The 15,796-nt window shown below is 45.3% G+C and overlaps 1 protein-coding gene across 1 annotated transcript; it reads left to right on the top strand.

Annotated features, from left to right (window-relative positions):
- Positions 1-8,369: 8,369 nt before the first annotated feature.
- LOC119338279 lies at positions 8,370-9,954 on the top strand. The gene is made up of 4 exons (XM_037610574.1): positions 8,370-8,728; positions 8,924-9,104; positions 9,201-9,398; positions 9,528-9,954. The coding sequence occupies exons 1-4, from the start codon at positions 8,439-8,441 to the stop codon at positions 9,774-9,776; spliced, it is 918 nt and encodes a 305-aa protein (XP_037466471.1). The 5' UTR covers positions 8,370-8,438; the 3' UTR covers positions 9,777-9,954.
- Positions 9,955-15,796: the final 5,842 nt, after the last annotated feature.

Here is a 15,796-nt window from a genome sequence, read left to right as displayed (position 1 = left end):
AAAGCTACGGAATAAACGGAGACTAACTAAAGGTGAGCTGACGATACGTGTTGGAAGTGTTTCCAAGGTTGATAGGATCAAGCATCGCACGCTCCCTCTACCATCGAGATTGGTGTTAAACCTAAATAATTGTTATTTGGTGTTTGCGTTGAGCATAGACATGATTGGATTATGTCTGTCGCAATACGGTTATTCATTTAAGGAGAATAATGGTTACTCTGTTAATTTGAATAATACCTTCAATGGTCTAGCACCTAAAATGAATGGTTTATTGAAATCTCGATCGTAGTGATACACATTTTCATGCCAAAAGATATAAGATAGTACCACCTGCTTGTGGCACTGCCATTTGAGTCATATTGGTGTAAAACACATGAAGAAGCTCCATGTTGATGGATCTTTGGACTCACTCGTTTTTTAAAAGGGTTGAGACATGTGAACCATGTCTATTGGTGTATACGCATGAAGAAACTCCATGCAGATGGACCGTTTGGACACTTGATGTTGAATCATTTGAGACATGCAAATCATACCACATGGACAAGATGACTGAAAAGCCTCGGTTTCAGTAAGATGGAACAAGGTAGCAACCTGTTGGAAGTAACACATTTTGATGTGTGCAATCCAATGAGTGCTGAGGCATGCAGTGAATATCGTTATGTTCTGACTTCACAGATGATTCGAGTAGATGTTGAGTATATTTACTTGATGAAACACAAAGTCTGAATTATTGAATGGTTCAAGTAATTTCAGAGTGAAGTTAAAGATCATTGTGACAAGAGGATAAAATGTCTATGATATGATCATAGAGATGAGTATCTGAGTTACGAGCTTTGGCACGCTATTAAGACATTGTGGAAATTGTTTCACAATTTAATACCACCTGGAACACCATAGTCTGATGGTGTGTCCGAACATCATAGTTGCACCCTATTAGATATGGTGTGTACCATGATGTCTCTTATCGAATTACCACTATCGTTCATGGGTTAGGCATTAGAGACAACCTCACTCACTTTAATAGGGCACCACGTAATTCCGTTGAGACGGCACTGTTTGAACTATGGTTTGGAGAAATCTAAGTTGTCGTTTCTTAAAGGTTTGGGGCTGCGACGCTTATGTGAAAAAGTTTCAGGTTGATAAGCTCGAACCCAAAGCGGATAAAATGCATCTTCATAGGACACCCAAAACGGTTGGGTATACCTCCTAATTTAGATCCGAAAGCAATAGGGATTGTTTCTAGAAACGGGTCCTTTCTCGAGGAAAAGTTTCTCTCGAAAGAATTGAGTGGGAGGATGGTGGAGACTTGATGAGGTTACTGAACCATCACTTCAACCCGTGTGTAGCAGGGCACAGGAAGTTCCTGTGGCACCTACATCAATTGAAGTAGAAGCTTATGATAGTGATCATGAAGCTTCAGATCAAGTCACTACCGAACCTCGTAGGACGACAAGGACGCGTACTGCTTCGGAGTGGTACGGTGATCCTGTCTTGAATGTCATGTTGCTAGACAACAATGAACCTGCGAGCTATGGAGAAGCAATGGTGGGCCCATATTCCAACAAATGGTTAGAAGCCATGAAATCCGAGATAGGATCCATGTATCAGAACAAAGCATGGACTTTGGTGGACTTGCCCGTTGATCGGCAAGCCATTGAGATAAATAGATCTTTAAGAAGAAGACGGACGTGGACGGTAATGTCACCGTCTATGAAGCTCGACTTGTGGTGAAGAGTTTTTCACAAGTTCAAGGAGTTGACTACGATGAGATTTTCTCATCCGTAGCGATGCTTAAGTCCGTCGGAATCATGTTAGCATTAGCTGCATTTATGAAACCTGGCAGATGGATGTCAAAACGAGTTTCCTTACTAGTTTTGTAAGGAAAGGTTGTATGTGATACAATCAGAAAGTTTTTGTCGATCCTAAGGATGCTAAAAGGTATGCTGGCTCCAGCGATCCTTCTAAGGACTGGAATAAGCATCTCGGAGTTGGAATATACGTTTTGATAAAATGATCAAAGATTTTGGGTTTATACAAAGTTTGTGAGAAACTTGTATTTCCAAAGAAGTGAGTGGGAGCACTATAGAATTTCTGATGAGTATATGTCGTTGACATATTGATGATCAGAAATGATGAAGAATTTTCTGTAAAGCATATAGGGTTATTTGAAAAGTGTTTTTCAAGTGAAAACCTGGATTAAGCTGCTTAAACATTGAGCATCAAGATCTATGAGAACAGATCGAAAACGCTAAATGATACTTTCAAATGAGCACATACCTTGACATGATCTTGAAGGTGTTCAAGATGGATCAGTCAAAGAAGGAGTTCTTGCCTGAGTTGTAAGGTATGAAGTTAAGAGTTAAAGCTCGACCACGACAGAAAAGAGAGAAAGGACGAAGGTCGTCCCCTATGCTTCGGACATAGGCTCTATAGTATGCTATGATGTGTACCGCACCGGAAGTGTGCCTTGCCATGAGTCAGTCAAGGGGTACAAGAATGATCCAGGAATGGATCATTGGACAGAGGTCAAAATTATCCTTGGAGTAAATAAGGACATGTTTCTCAATTATGGAGGTGATAAAGAGTTCGGCGTAAAGGGTTACGTCGATGCAAGCTTTAACACCTACCCGAATGACTCTGAATAGCAAACCGGATACGTATAGTGGAGCAACCATTTGGAATAGTTTCAAATGGAGCGTGGAAGCAGCATTTATAATATGACCTAGAAATTTGCAAAGCACACACGGATCTGAAAGGTTCAGATCCGTTGACTAAAACCTCTCTCACAAGCAAAACATGATCAAACCCCAGAACTCATTGAGTCTTAATCACATGATGATGTGAACTAGTTTAATGACACTGGTAAACTCTTTGGATGTTGGTCACATGGCGATGTGACCTGTGAGTGTTAATCACATGGCGATGTGAACTAGATTATTGACTCTAGTGCAAGTGGGAGACTGTTGGAAATATGCCCTAGAGGCAATAATAAATTAGTTATTATTATATTTCCTTGTTCATGATAATCGTTTATTATCCATGCTATAATTGTATTGATAGGAAACTCAGATACATGTGTGGGTACATAGACAACACCATGTCCCTAGTAAGCCTCTAGTTGACTAGCTCATTAATCAATAGATGGTTACGGTTTCCTGACCATGGATATTGGATGTCATTGATAACGGGATCACATCATTAGGAGAATGATGTGATGGACAAGACCCAATCCTAAGCCTAGCACAAAGATCATGTAGTTCGTATGCTAAAGCTTTTCTAATGTCAAGTATCATTTCCTTAGACCATGAGATTGTGCAACTCCCGGATACCGTAGGAGTGCTTTGGGTGTACCAAACATCACAACGTAACTGGGTGGCTATAAAGGTGCACTACAGGTATCTCTGAAAGTGTCTGTTGGGTTGGCACGAATCGAGACTGGGATTTGTCACTCTGTGTGACGGAGAGGTATCTCTGGGCCCACTCGGTAGGACATCATCATAATGTGCACAATGTGACCAAGGGGTTGATCGCGGGATGATGTGTTACGGAACGAGTAAAGAGACTTGCCGGTAACGAGATTGAACAAGGTATCGGGATACCGGCGATCGAATCTCGGGCAAGTACAATACCGCTAGACAAAGGGAATTGTATACGGGATCGATTGAGTCCTTGACATCGTGGTTCATCCGATGAGATCATCGTGGAACATGTGGGAGCCAACATGTGTATCCAGATCCCGCTGTTGGTTATTGACCGGAGAACGTCTCGGTCATGTCTGCATGGTTCCCGAACCCGTAAGGTCTACACACTTAAGGTTCGATGACGCTAGGGTTATAAAGGAAGTTTGTATGTGGTTACCCAATGTTGTTCGGAGTCCCGAATGAGATCCCGGACGTCACGAGGAGTTCCGAAATGGTCCGGAGGTAAAGAATTATATATGGGAAGTCCTGTTTTGGTCACCGGAAAAGTTTCGGGTTTTATCGGTAATGTACCGGGACCACCGGAAGGGTCCCGGGGGTCCACCAAGTGGGGCCACCATCCTCGGAGGGCTACATGGGCCAAGTGTGGGAGGGGACCAGCCCCAGGTGGGCTGGTGCGCCCCCCAAGAGGCCCATGCGCCAAGAGATAAGGGAAAGGGAGAGTCCTAAAGGGGGAAGGCACCTCCTAGGTGCCTTAGGGAGGATGGACTCCTCCCTGGCCGCACCCTTCCTTGGAGGAAGGGCCAAGGCTATGCCTCCCCCCTCTCCCTTGCCCCTATATATAGTGGAGGGGAGGGAGGGCAGCCGCACCTGAGTCCCTGGCACCTCCCTCCCTCCCGTGACACCTCCTCCTCTCCCGCAGGTGCTTGGCGAAGCCCTGCAGGATTGCCACGCTCCTCCACAACCACCACGCTGTTGTGCTGCTGCTGGATGGAGTCTTCCTCAACCTCTCCCTCTCTCCTTGCTGGATCAAGGCATGGGAGACGTCATCGGGCTGTACGTGTGTTGAACGCGGAGGTGCCGTCCGTTCGGCACTAGGATCATCGGTGATTTGAATCACGACGAGTACGACTCCATCAACCCCGTTCACTTGAACGCTTCCGCTTAGCGATCTACAAGGGTATGTAGATGCACTCTCCTTCCCCTCGTTGTTGGTTTCTCCATAAATAGATCTTGGTGACACGTAGGAAAATTTTGAATTTCTGCTACGTTCCCCAACAAGGTGTAGCAAGATAGCCCAATCCGTTTTGTAGCAACGGAGAAGCCAGAACAAACTCTTATAGCAAGTAAAATGTTCTTGAGGACACACGACAATTTCATCTAGTCACTTTTCATCATATTGGTTTGATTCGCGTTCTTTACTTTGATAATTTGATATGTGGGTGGACCGGTGCTTGGGTGTTGTTCTTACTTGAACAAGCATCCCACTTATGATTACCCCCTCTCGCGAGCATCCACAACTATGAAAGAAGAATTAAGATAAATCTAACCATAGCGTGAAACATATGGATCCAAATTAGCCCCTTACGGAATAGCGTATAAACTAGGGTTTAAGCTTCTGTCACTCTAGCAACAGATCATCTAATTACTACTCCACAATGCATTACCATAGGCTCAAAGATGGTGAAGTGTCATGTAGTAGACGTTCATATAATACCATGGGAAACAACAACATATATATCATCAAAATACCGAACGAATACAGAATTTAAATGATTACTCATGACAAGACTTCTCCCATGATGAGAGTATTATTCGTGATGATCGTGGTGAAAATGTGAGATTGAATATAAGAGATGAACTAGTATTTGAGATGAGATGGTGTTGGTGAAAATGTTGATGCAGATTGGTCCTCCCATGATGAGAGTATTATTCATGATGATCGTGGCATTGATTTCCCCCTCTCGGAGGGAAGTATCCCTGCCGGAATCGCTCCCCTGGAGACCTAGATTGGTTCTGCCCAGGTTCCACCTCGAAATGGCGGCACTTCATCCCTAAAGTCCCCCTATATTTTTAGGCCAAATAGGCTTATATACCAAAAGATGGGAATCAAAAGTGGGCCAGGGGCTCCACAAGCCACCAGGGCGCGCCCAGAGGGTCACCCTGGTGCCCGGTGGGCACCTGGCTGGCCCTCTCTGGAACTTCTTTCCACCAATATTTTTTATATATTTCAAAAGAATTCTTCATGAAATTTCAGCTCATTTGGAGTTGTATAGAACAGGTATCTCTGACATAGCTTTTCCAGATCCATAATTCCAGCTGCCGGCAATCTGCCTCTTCATATACATCTTGCAAATTAAGAGAGAAAAGGCATTATAATTGCTCCAAAAAGTATAATATTAATCAAAAACATCGTAAGTAACAATAGGAATTCATGATGCAAAATGGATGTATCAAGTCCCCCAAGCTTAGACCTCGCTTGTCCTTAAGCGAAAACCGAATTCGATAATCATGCCCACTTGTTTAGAGAGAGAGGTGTTGATAAAAATGAAATACGGACATGGTAGTATCATGATCATCTATTATCTATTATTATTATATATAAAAAGTATTTGACGGGTCAACCAGAAAAAAGAGAAATAATCTAGAAATTACCACAATAATCAGAAACATCTGTCCTTTAATTTTATTTTAAAAAAAACCACAACCGTTAGATCCACTTTTACAGCTGAACAAATAACCCACCAATGCCATCCTCTCTAAATTACCCACCACTGCCATTACGCAAAACATTAAGGACCTAAATAATTTTCCTCGCGTCTAGCTACAAGTATCACGTCCATATAAAAAAGGATACCCATCCTCTAGCTATAGAAAACCACGTGCCCAGGTAAAAAAAATTAACACCCGTCCTCATGTCTCCATGCCAAGAGAATCACGTATCCAGGTAAAAGCAAACTATCCGTCTAGCTAGCTAAAGAAAATCATGTGTCCAGGTAAAAAAATTGTCCTCGCGTCCAGGTCATAAAAAATAACCGTCCATCTTTTTTTTAGTTGAATAACCTGTCCATCTAGCTAATGAAAATCACGTGTCCAAGTCAGAAAAAAATAGATTTACACATTCAGAATATTTTTGCATACGTACATCCATTAGGTGTAATACGTACATGTATTGCATTGTCTTTCCGGCCGGCCGGGAGGGAATCAATCGGGAGCTAGGCTAGGTTTACACAAGAGAGGAATCCATCATATTTATCGTCAGGTTGTGTACGTGCGTGTTGAGCCTTGGCAAAATCAATCAGCTAGCATGGCTAGCTTAGGAACCGGTCAGCGTTGAGGACTCATGTGTATATGTGCGTTCAAGCAAGCTCAATCCATCGATCCATAGTGCGCCTCAGCTGCACGCAATCTATAAAACTTTATCAGATCACCATCAACAACGTAGAACAGGAGATGGATATCTATGATAGCTGTGTGCATCTACTGTAATATGAAAGAATCATATAACCATGCACATACGAATTTAAGCATATGAAAATGAATTGTGCTTAAATAATGTTTCCTTAAATATAGAGACTTGGGCCAAAACTTTACAAACGTGGTAATTGAAATGAGGAAATCGAACAAACCAAAAGCTCGAAATTCATCAGGTCTAAATGGTCCACTCAAAATTGACCAGAGTAGATAATTGTCAAGAAAAATTAAGTGATTTCTCCTCTAAACCTAGGTATATCATCTATTACGGTCTAGAAATTATCGGTCATATCTATATACACATAACATTGGGGTAGAAGAAAACTTGGTTTTCCACAAGAGTATGCGTGCATCATAAACAGAGGAAAATGAATCAAACCTAGGGAAGGTCAAAGTAATCAAGATTTATGGAGCAAGCGGATGATGTAGCATGCATGTGGACGGGGTGCCGTTCTTAACAGTGGCTGGAGAACCAGCTGTACTTACACACTGATATCAAAGAAGGCATGCTAGGATCGTGAACATGAGCATCTACGCCTACGCTGGCAAGGATAAGCTGATCTTGGGTGATTTCACCCTACAATGATAGAACTTCCTTTCTCAAGTAGTTACATTCTCATACCACTTTATTTTGACAATCATGCTAATCTCACCCTTTGCGAAATTCATGGCAACATGATAGAACAAGTGGCAGCGATGACCGATGGGGATATCCGAAGTATCCAATCAGCTAGAATGGCCATGCAACGCATCATGCTTTATCTATCAAAATGTTGTCATGAAAACAAACTATGTATCTTCATCATCGATCTTTTCACACTATGTCGGCATGTTCTATTGTACAACATATGAGTGAACCGTGATGCACCCCAATCGTAACATAAATTATGTTCCAATCAAAAGTAAGAGAATGTGGTTTATAAATGTGTTATATTATATGGTATGCACTCTCTACATGCATCAAGGTGACCTTGAATTGGGATATCGACGGGCATGACTTTAACTTGAGGAGTTTATGTATTCACTGTGTGTTAATGTTTTGTTCAAGTTCTCTATTAAAATAAGCGTCTTAATTATCCTTAGTTTTCATTAGAACCCCGCTGCGATGGGAGGGTATAACAAAAGATGTTATGCAATTCTTACGCAAGCACGTATGACTATACGGAATATATGCCTACATATCATTGATGAATTGGAGCTACAGTGTATTGCTCTACGCTTTATATGAAAGTTCTACTAAGTTAGAGACAATTAATATGGATCGAATGGAGTACATTATTTAGCCATGTGATGTGAACCATTAATTAGGCATGTGCCATGAGCTTGGTTGGTGGCAACCATATCATCCGGAAAATGCTCGTGGTACACAAGAACGTATAAGTTATTCTGAGTACACGTGATGGTGTGCGTACATGGATCTACTGGAGCTGGCCTATAAATACCTATCCACGCCAGCATCCGTTCGCAGCACCCAAGTTCAGTCTAGATCGAGTAGGTAGAAGCCCATTGATCAACTTCACTTAGCATTTTTGTCCATCCTTGTCCATGGCCACTCACCCCAATTTCCATGCTAGTGCATTTGATGGGTCGGTGCAAAACACCGAGTTTAAGTTCAGTAGCTTGTACTGGCACCACATTTATTCTGGACCAAGCCCAAACCAATCAGTTTTGATAGGTGCAGAGGCTACCACTGGGTTGGGCCAGTCAGCAGTTAACGATTGGACGATTTATGGTGGGGTTGGCTCCGACGTGGAGCTAGTGGCACGCGCACAAGGATTGCATCTCTACGCTGGTAGTTGGCACAATACATTCACCCTTCGTTTCGAGATTGAAAGGTATGTGTACATGGTGCTTTTTTTGTTTCATGCTGTGTAAGTTGCTAGTAGCAAATTTGTGCGGGAAACGTAATCTAGGGTTTACAATATAATCGTCCGATTTATAGTTGAGCATCTAGCAAGGGTTGGCAGGTCAACTAGCTGCTCATGATGTCAGATTAGCGATGATATTTAAGTGTGCTTGCTTTTACACAGGCTTAAGAAAAGCACGCTTCAGGTAATGGGAGCATCTGTAGAGGATGAAGGTGAGTGGTCTATTGTCGGCGGGACAGGTGATCTCGCGATGGCACGTGGTGTTGTAGCCAAAAGGCTGCATGAGAAAACAGATGGTGGAGACATAGTCGAGCTTACCATACATGGATTCTGTCGCATGCAAGTGAGAATGGAAGGGTATTCAGATTTTTGGTGGTTTTTTCGTACTTGAATGTTGATTCGTCCTGAACCTATTGCCTCATTATCTGTACACATGCAGCTGCCCATTCTCAACAAGAGGGGCCCATGGGGTGGCAAGCAGGGTTCCGCTGTTGGTTTGGAAAAACCCTCCAAGATTGCAAGTATCACCATCCATTATCAAGAAATAATTAATTCGTTTGAATATATTTACGTCGACCAATATGGCAACATTGGTAACACAAATATTTGGGGCACTAAGAGTCCCAATCACGCAGAGGTGTGATTATTTCTCATGCTTTTCTCTGGGTTCAATTGAAATACCTGATTTGTCAAGCATGACCTATTGTGTTTTGTACTCTTTGTGGTTGTTTAAAGACTTGCAATAATTTCTTTTATTCATGTGCAGATCGTGCTCGGCCCTGATGAGATAGTGACAGGAATGTCCGGAACTGTGATCAAACATAATAATCTCGATGTTATACAGACACTGATGTTTACCACCAGCAAGAAAACATACGGGCCTTATGGAAACACCACAAATATACAAGGTGGTACTACTTTCAGCACCGTCGTGCCAAATGGCCAAGCAATTGTCGGCTTCTTCGGGCATACTGATATGAAATGCCTGAACGGAATTGGTGTCTATATGGCCTAGGTTTTATTTGAGTCATATGTGGTTAATTTGGTTGTTCTTTCAAGAAGAATAAGATGTTTAGGGATCTCCGGCCCCGTTCTTATGATTATTGTTCCTTGTATGCATGTGTGGGTGGTTTGTCGTCACCTTAAGTTTCTTTTTCTGAATACTAATAAAATTTCTTCGGGAATTTTTGTTATGGATGAAACCAAACTTTAATTAGCTCAGACCCTTACTGTAAAGCTTCTTTTCAGACGGGTACTGTGAATCGACTATGAAACTATTGCCTACTTGTGGAGAATTTACATGTGGGATTAGGGTTGGAATGTTGATTAGTAGTCACAAATGCAAGTTTGGTGTTTGTGTGTGGTGGAAATTAGTTGTGGAAACTTGAAAAAAAATTACACCCCACATTAGTTACAGCACTTGGAAATTATACTGCGGTAATTCCTTGCTGGAATTAAATTTTAATCATTAAATACAAGCCTTGTAATTAAATTTACAGTACAAAGAACTGATGTACTGATCTTCCAAGGCTGTCCTGTCATCATCAGTGGCGTAGCTAGGGGGTGACCAGGGTGGTCCATGGACCATCCTGAGATTTCCCTATAGCCTATATATTATAGTAAAAAATAAGTAAAATCCAATAGGAATAATTAAATACAAATGAAAGTTCTACTATTGGACCACCGTGGATTATTGAGCTGGCTATGCTACTGGTCATCATCATCGTCTTTCATGTGTAATGCTGAACCCATGAGGAGGAGTGCTTATGTGCTACATATACAGGATGCTACTTTGTTCAAAAAAACTGCAGGACACGAGTACTAAGTCAGATCTTATACAGACTAATCAGATTTTGTTTGATTTGAAGTATTTCTTTTTTGTATGGAGCTAAGGATCTGTTGGCTGAGCTTAACCACATAAACATCAGTTGATACACATACCCAAGCCCTAACAGTAAAGTGCTCTTCTATCCTTTTATCATTAAAAAGTTGTTCGGTGAAAGATCTCTTTACAATACCGCCTGGACCAACAATAGGAAGAACAGAAAAGGTTTCAAAATGCTCTATGCAAGTAGTGAGGATGTCATCTATGGTTTTATCCAAAAGGGCTCTCCTTCCATGCAATGTATCTTGTCCAATGGTTGATCCTGTGACGCGATGTCTTGGGGTGACTGTTGTGGTTGTGCTATGGTGCGGAATTATCTGTAGCAACTTGGAGACATTTTCACACACGGATTGTATTTCCTCAATGGCTGACTTAATTTTCTTGGACATGGCAACTCTGTCAAATGGCAACTTGGCAACTGGAGCACCACTACTAGGGTTTAGAGCTGCATTGTGTAGGTTATGTCAGCAATTACAGCAGCAGCAATACCATCATCGTCATCTTTCATGCGTGAACAAGAAAAGCATGCAAGACAGTTACCGACAGTGTGGCGAAGAGCATGGCAACAAGGGCGAGCATGAACAAGGAGGTCATCACCCAAATCCGGCACTGTGCAGTGGGTTCCGTGGAGTTGGTCCTGGATGATGAAGTAGTGGAGCTCATCCAGCGCATCCTCGACCTCGTCGGACTTGGCACAGAGCTTCTGCAGCAACCCCTGGCGACCCGGGTTGCCACTGACCCCTCCTCTACGCCTCGAGCAACAGCCCCTGTGTGAGCAAGAGATCCTTCTTGATCCTCTCCCATTTGAGGCCGAGCTGCGATCTGGCAGCGTATGCTGGTTCAGCATGCTGCCGATGAGCCCGTTCGCCGCTCCGATAGCCACCTCCATCTCCTCCTGTAAACTGAAGTATGAGCGAGTGTCAAAAACGCTCTTATATTATGGGATAGAGGGAGTAGAAATTAAGATGCACTTGTTTACGAAAGACAGAGTGACCTGCAATGGCTCAGAAGGAAATGCCTTCTTCCGTGCCACCTCCATCTCAAGGCCACGCGTGTCAGCGTGTGATGGCTAACTGCAGGGCCAACGGGGAAACCATATCGTTGACCTTGAACCGTGCACTCAAAGAAACTTTCGAGAAGATGCGTCCTCTGTAAAAATAAACAGAAGTAGACTTTGTTGAGTAAAAGATTCGTGGCAAGATGCAGTTAGCAAGGAACGATTAAATGCAAGGAGTTGATCCGATCGATTGATCGATCGGTGACTGGGCAAAGTCAATGCTTCCGTTGTTCAATTATACTTGGGCAGGCAAGGAGATCCACGCTGCAGTCTACCCAAGAAGCCCGGTCCATCCAAGGAATTGAATGGGAAGCAATCCATGTGATGTGATTCCACGGCTTCTATCTATATGGGGAGGCCCAACGGGGAGTACCTACTAAATTTTTTCCAAAAGGAGGAATACCCCTACATCTCTTGATTCACACAACCATCTCTACTCCTAATGAAGTAGTTGGTAGTCTCCGTTCCACGGTTTTATTTCGTCTGACTTATTATCGTTGGTTTATTTTCACCGGTTTATTTTCGTCTCATCTCTCACCACCACCTCCCAACGTTGATTTTTTCGCCATCCCAATAAACACTTCCCAAATATTTCCAAACTTTGCTAACCAAACACGTTACAAATGGGTAGAAACCAATAGCATATTACCAAATAATAAAATCCTGTTTCGTAGCAATCAATTTCAAATCCTAACTTTCCTAACGCATCCATCAACAAAAAAAATATCTAAAGGGACCAAGACTTCCCATGTTGACGCAAGTTATTTAGTAATGTCTTTATGTGGAAGAATCAATCACGATCAATCTCTAAATATCAAATATAAATTAATTAATCTTACCATAAAATGCTCATGTCTACTCCTAATGTCTTAGTTGGTAGTCTCATGTCACCCACCACATCCCACCACTCCTATCTTTCGCCCACCTTTCACATCACGTCACAACAGTGTACCTAGGCCGGCTCATTAACACCTACATTTCACGCAAGCCTAGACGTGATTTCGCCTGCACCGTCGCGAGCCATCGCGGATCCTTCCCCATACTGCCGCCGCCTGCGCCACCCATGCCCCCCCTGCGATCTTGTAGAGAGAAGATGGCTGAGGCGGCTGCAGGCCTCGGGGGCAGCGGCGGCGCCGGAAGTCGGCGCCCTTTTCCAAGGGCCAGCTGCAACGCCCTTCTTCCTGGAGTCACCTATGGACAGTAGTTACTTCCTCCATGAGACTACCGACTCCAGGCATCCACCACCGTGCTCCTGCCGTCGGGTTCCGCCTGCGTTCGCCACCATGCGATCGCCTTCCTCCCTGGTGTTAGTCTCCCCTCTTTTCTCTGTCCGGATCAAGACAGAGAGAATCAGATCAGGATTCAAACAGAGAGAATCAGACCAGAATCGAGACGGATATCAAGATTGAGGCCCTGGGATCCCTTGCTAAAATTGAGAGCGAGAGTATCCTTGTGTAGGGTAGCACGGATCTCATTTAGTTCATTGTCCGTGAGGGATAACACCGGCCACCCGACAGGTGGGTGCTGGCAACGAAGCGGCAATGTTTCAAGTCCGAGGTCGCAAGCCGATGCATCGACATACGCAACCATGGACCGCATCTTCAACCTCCGGCCGCCGCCGCCGTTCACTACTTCTTCAACCTCCGCCGTGACCCATCCTCCTAGACACCAAGCTTGCCATCCTACTTGTCGACCCACACTCCAGATCACCAATTCACAAAGGTCGAGGTATGCAACTGAGGGCTTGATGGATGGGTAGGATGACTACGATGACCCGTCCCTCACAACTTGTAACGCCCGGATAATTAAGCTACAGTAATTCTCGGCTAATGATGCCACATCATCATTTTTACTGTTGCTAGGTCCCACGTTGGTTTAAACCAATTCAAATTTCAAATTTAAAATAAAATCAAACAACGAAAGTTTTTCAAATTTCAAAAATAAAATGTTCAAAGTGTGGAAAATATTCCATAACCAATTATGGTGCTGACCCAACAGTTTTGTAAAAATATTTAAATGCTATTTGTGAATAAAACAGTGATAATCATAATTAATTAAATGCCTTTCCTAAGTTAAAAATTAGCAAACTATTTTTTTGGGCGTAGAACTTTTTGTGGCTGAGGGCTAACTAAAACATTAATTTAGATGTTGGTCTCGTATTTTATAAAACTAAAATATGCTAATAGTAAATAAAACAGTAAAGAAAAATGAACAAAAAGAAAAGAAAAACACACACACCCACACACACACAAAAGAGGGGCAAACCCCGTGCCTCCCTCTGGGCCTTGGGCCAACTGGTCCCTAGCCAGCCCACCAGCGCACTGCCTCCCCCCTCCCTGTTCACGGGGGGGATCGTGGGCAGCGCCGATGCCTTCCACGGCACCGGCCATCGCCGTGGAGGCCATCTGCCGTCTCTCCCGGGGCTATAAGGCGGCCCCGACGCCTCTCCCTCGCGCCCCCGAACCCTAGATCCCCATTCGCCCCTCTCGCCGATCTCCCCGATCTGGACACCCGCGTCGGCGAGGCCGACGCCCGAAGCCGAAGCTCGCTGTCGTCGTCCCGACCCCAACCGCCTCCGCGACGGCTACCCCGAGCTCTGGCGCCTCCCCGACTCCTCGCGCACGCTTTTCCCCCTCCTCTATTCCCCTTCCTTCCCCTCGCAATAGACGCCGTGCGTCACCGCCGCCCGAGCTCGTGCTCGTTGTGGACCGTGCTCCCTGCACTGCTGTTTCGCTGCAGCTGCTCCCGCGAAGTCGCCATGCAGCCCTGCCGCTCCCGCCGTCACGCCCGAGCTCCTGAGGAGCTCGCGGTCGTCGCGTTCCCTACGCCCCTGGCCGCGTCCGGGTCGCGACCTGACCGCGCGCGCCTGCGCCCAAGCACGCCCTCGCGGCTTCTGCTTCCCGTGCGCATGCCGCGCACGCGCGCGCGAGCCCGCGCCCATCCTGCGCCATTGCGCGACCGGCGTTCCGCCCCGCCTCCATTAGCTTCGGCCGCCACTACACGCTGCTCGCCCCCGCCTCGCCCGTGTGCGCGCCCGCCTGGGGCCGCGTGGCCTTCCCCTCGACCGCGCCCCTGGACGCCCCTTCCTGCACCCGTTTTGCCTGGCGCCGCGCCTGCGGTGGCCCCTGTGGCCCCGCCTCTCCACCGGCCGCCCCGGCCACCACCGCGGCCCCGCACGGCGCTCGCCTCGCTCTCCCCTGCCGCTTCGGCTCGCTCCCGGCCCCGTCCGCCGCTCGGTCGCCTCGCCGGCGCCACTCGCAGCCCGGCCGACCTCGCCGTGGCTGCGGCCCCTCCGGCCGTTGCCATGGCCGGCGCCCCTGGTGGCTTCGGTCACGGGCGCGCCTGCCCGTTGACCCGCCTCGCTCCGCTGGGCTAATGCCACTGCCAGCGGGCCCCTGTTGCCCTGGCCTTTAAAAGATTAAAAATAAAAATAAATAGAAACAAATTAATTAGTTAATTAGATTAATTAACTCGGGATTAATTAGCCTAATCATTAGTTTAGTTAACTAAACTGTTAGGCTAGGCTAATCACCACATGGCAGGGGGACCCCACCCCCTGTTGACCAGTCAAACATTGACTGGTCAACTGGGACCCCGTGGACCCACTGGTCAGCACCTGGGTGCACTACACCGGGTGCACTTAGCAGTTTTGATATTTTAATTCGAATTAATAATAAATCGAGAATATTGTTTAAATCTTTGAAAAATCGTAGAAATTAAACCGTAGTTTGGATGAAAAAGTTTTCTACATGAAAGTTGCTCAGAATTTCGAGATGGATCTGGATACGTGGTCCGTTCGTCTGCGACACGTCTCTAGCATAGCGAACCTGCAACTTTCACCTCCGGTTCTTTTGTTTGACAGACGTCCGGGACCGGGAAAACTTTCCCGAATATTATCCCACTTCACCAGTATCGTGTAGCACCGCGTTAGAACACCTCTAGCCCCGCTTATGATCATGATGTGCATATGTTTGCGTGTATTTACTGTTTCTTCCCCCTCTTCTCTTTGGTAGACCCCGAGACCGCTGTTGATGCCCCTGTGATCGACTACGTCGACGACGACCCTTCTTCCGTTTCAGCGGAGCTTCCAGGC

This window comes from Triticum dicoccoides, chromosome 7B (assembly GCF_002162155.2).
Source record: "Triticum dicoccoides isolate Atlit2015 ecotype Zavitan chromosome 7B, WEW_v2.0, whole genome shotgun sequence".
Classification (NCBI taxonomy): Eukaryota; Viridiplantae; Streptophyta; class Magnoliopsida; order Poales; family Poaceae; genus Triticum; species Triticum dicoccoides.
This window is presented reverse-complemented; position numbering and strand designations above follow the sequence as displayed.

Excerpts from the sequence above, each read along its gene's own strand:
- LOC119338279 (XM_037610574.1), top strand. The coding sequence starts at position 8,439 with ATGGCCACTCACCCCAATTTCCATGCTAGTGCATTTGATGGGTCGGTG. Across the intron at positions 8,729-8,923 it reads CTTCGTTTCGAGATTGAAAG|GCTTAAGAAAAGCACGCTTC; the intron begins GTATGTGTACAT and ends GCTTTTACACAG. Across the intron at positions 9,399-9,527 it reads AGAGTCCCAATCACGCAGAG|ATCGTGCTCGGCCCTGATGA; the intron begins GTGTGATTATTT and ends ATTCATGTGCAG.